The sequence below is a fragment of the Impatiens glandulifera genome, chromosome 6 (assembly GCF_907164915.1).
Source record: "Impatiens glandulifera chromosome 6, dImpGla2.1, whole genome shotgun sequence".
In the NCBI taxonomy this organism is placed as follows: Eukaryota; Viridiplantae; Streptophyta; class Magnoliopsida; order Ericales; family Balsaminaceae; genus Impatiens; species Impatiens glandulifera.
In genome coordinates, this window is record NC_061867.1 from 35,021,257 (window position 1) to 35,024,494 (window position 3,238).

General features: G+C 41.0%; 1 protein-coding gene across 1 annotated transcript; it reads left to right on the forward strand.

Moving 5' to 3' along the window:
* Positions 1-214: 214 nt before the first annotated feature.
* Positions 215-1,981, forward strand: LOC124943546. Its single transcript, XM_047484044.1, has one exon. The coding sequence runs from the start codon at positions 215-217 to the stop codon at positions 1,979-1,981; it is 1,767 nt and encodes a 588-aa protein (XP_047340000.1).
* The last annotated feature ends 1,257 nt before the right edge of the window (positions 1,982-3,238 follow it).

Genomic DNA, 3,238 nt, shown 5'->3' on the forward strand with positions numbered 1-3,238 from the left:
TAAATTATTAAGATTTTTGAAATCTAATTTTTTTTTTTTAAATAATTACTAAAAGTAGATAATTAAGAAAGTAAAATGTTACAATATTTTTTTCTTTTGAGTACTATAAATTGAAAACAAAACTATCAAAATTAACTACGAATTCTAGCCTTCCTCTAGCTTGCTCTTCTTGCCTCTTGCTTATTGCCTCTAGCTAGCTACTCACTATTTGTCAATGTCGTCTGCCCCAATTGTAACCCTGATGGTTGAGAGAGAAGAGACGGTGATGCCACCTTCAAGGGGTGGACAACCTATTCGCAGAAAGGCTCGTTTTCTCCTTCCTTCCCTAAATGTGGAGGAATCCTCACCCACAATAATGATCCCTCATTCTTCAAACACTGACGTCCCAAATGACGAGGTTTTCTTCGATGGTTGGAGAAAGTGTACAGCAAGATGGGAACAATGGGTGTCCCAAATGCGCCCTCTCTACCAACCTATATGGGAGAGAGCTGGGATCGCAGAGGCCATCACCGGTTCTCTGTGCAACATCATACAGCACAAGGAGGTTATCCTCGAACTCTCGGATAGATGGTGCTCTGAAACCAAATCATTCATCTTCCCATGGGGGGAAGCTACGGTCACCCTAGAAGACGTGGCCGCAATCGGAGGTTTCAGTCTGGGGGACTTTTGTGTTCTCAAACCATTAGAAACTCCGGAGTTGAAAGAGATTGAAGATGTGCTCATAGCGGAGAGAAGGGAGATTGTCCGGTCAAAAGCGGCCAGAGCATGTCAAAAGCTTTGGATGGACAAGTTCATGGACAGTGGGAGTGATATAGAGCATGAAGCTTTCCTATCACTTTGGCTGTCCAGGTTTGTTTTCAATGGACCGGCGATCGACACAGTTCGATCCAATGTGTTCCCAATTGCCATACACCTCTCGAGGGCAACCAGAATCGCCTTGGCCCCGGCTGTCCTAGCCAGCCTTTATCGGGACCTTGATTTGCTTAAACGGCGGGAGCAACGTAGAATGCGCAAACCATCTAGGCCGTCGAAAAAGATCACACTTTGGGCTCCCTTTCAGCTGGTCCAGGTTTGGATATGGGAGAGGTTCGAGTCCTTGAGGCCACGGGGCATTAGGACAGTGGGGATGACCGAGCCAAGAATATGCAGATGGCATATTGCGAGGACCGAGGGACTTGTAAATGAAAACATCGGTCGAGTTTTCGATCAGAGCGGGAAGAAGTTTGTATGGAGGCCATACACAAGCTGTGATTACAAAGGGTTCATGTCAGAGCTGTATGGTAAGAAGGTGGAGAGGGTGTTCAACACGTATTTAGACAGGGAAGTTCTGGAGGACTTTGTCCGTTGTATCAGGGTATCCGAGCTGGTTGGGGTGGAAGTGGATTGCATTGAGCAATATCTGCCTCATCGAGTGGGGATGCAGTTCGGGTTTGATCAAGACATTCCCGTAGGTCAAGTTGCTCGTGAAGATGGAACTTCTGAGATTGCCTGGAGAAATTATGCTCGACCCATTGTAGATCATGTCATTAATGTGCCAACAAGATTGTATGAGCCTGAAATAACCACCAGGTACTACCGTTGTTGGAAGAGATCCATAAGGATTCATCTTGAGAGGTCACCTAGAAACAGAAATGAAGTTCAACCGGTTGTGAATCAAGAAAGAACCAGAACTGATGGAGTGATGATTCAACCGCCAACTCGTGATCTTACTGCTGCTTCTTCTTCGGCTCATCTCGGTTCAACATTGAATGTAACAAGACACCCATTACCCCCGCCAACTGATCGTGCTCTTGCTGCTGCTGCTGCTTATGCTGCTGCTGTTGCTGCTGCTGCTTCTTCGGCTCATCATCCCGGTACAAGATTGATTTTAATAAGAGACCCATTACCGCCCCCTCCTGGATTCTCTTCTAGAAGGATATATGCATTGGACACTCAGAGCGGTGTCATTCCTCTCCCCTTTCGCCCTCCTCATCAACCATAACCCTTACTAATAATATCTGCATTTTATTTGAGGTTTTTCTGTTTTTTTTTTTTTGTGTAATTTTGTTTCTTTTTTAGAAAATTTATATAATGTAATTGGTTACATCTATTTATAAAATTTGACTTTTTTTTCAATTCTTTTCATTAGAGAATATGTATATTTTTTTCTATAAAATAATTAACCTTTCTGTTTTTGATACGTGTTTTTTTTAGCCGAACATAATTATCCTATGGTCATGTAAGATTTATGACAAGTTTGGTATAAAGAAAATAAAGTGAATTCTGGAATATGTAAACAGTCAGCAAAATGATATAGTTGGCAGAGATACAGTCAGCAAAATGATATAGACGCTTAAATTAGCAACGGTAATGATTATGTGTCTAAAGGTATTTCTTTTAAAAATTGATTTTGAACTATATTACTAAAATATATTTTCCAGCTAGTTTTTACAGCATTTTGTGAATTTTTTTATGGGTTTAAAGCTTTTTTTTTTATTTTTTTTATTTTATATTTTCAGCTCAACCATTATTTTTATTAATTGGTTAAGTCATTGTTAAGAAATTATGTAATTCAACCAAATAATTTTTCTTTTAAGACTTATTTTAAATTTTAAAAAATATTTAACTAAAATATTTGTTTAAGAAATTTTCCAAAAATATTTAACTATCATTTTCGGACCTTTCAGGATTATTTAAAAATAAATTGGGGCTCTAAAATTACAAAAAAAAAAAATTAAATTTTAAAGAAGTGGAACCAAACAGGCTTTAGGACCGCTGTCCTAGGGTCTGGGTCTAATTTTGGGTGGTCTAGACTATGGCTCGGGAGCATGGGTCCGGAGGGATCAGTCCTGGGTCCGGAGGGATCGATCCCGAACTCGGACTGCTCGATCTTAGGCTTGGGAGGCTCGGTCCCATGTTTAGTTTATCGGCCTGGTACTTCGATCCTAGGGTTAGGAGGTTCTCGGTCCTAGGGTTAAGAGGTCATCAATCCTAGGATAAGAGAAGGCTCAGTCCTATGTTAGAAAATTGGTCATAGGCTAAAGAGAGTGTTCGGTCCTTTCTCAAGAACATTGGTCCTAATCCTCGGTTCTAGCTCAAGAATACCAGTCATTAACTCAAGAATATCGGTCCTTGGTCTCGGTCCTAACTCAAGAACATCAGTCCTTTCTCTCGGTCCAGACTCAAGAACATTGGTCCTTCGTCTCGGTCCTCATCCTCGGTCACAACAGTTCCGAGTGTTCTTGATTTGGTCAAGAAT

Coding starts and splice junctions, on each gene's coding strand:
- LOC124943546 (XM_047484044.1), top strand. CDS start 215: ATGTCGTCTGCCCCAATTGTAACCCTGATGGTTGAGAGAGAAGAGACG.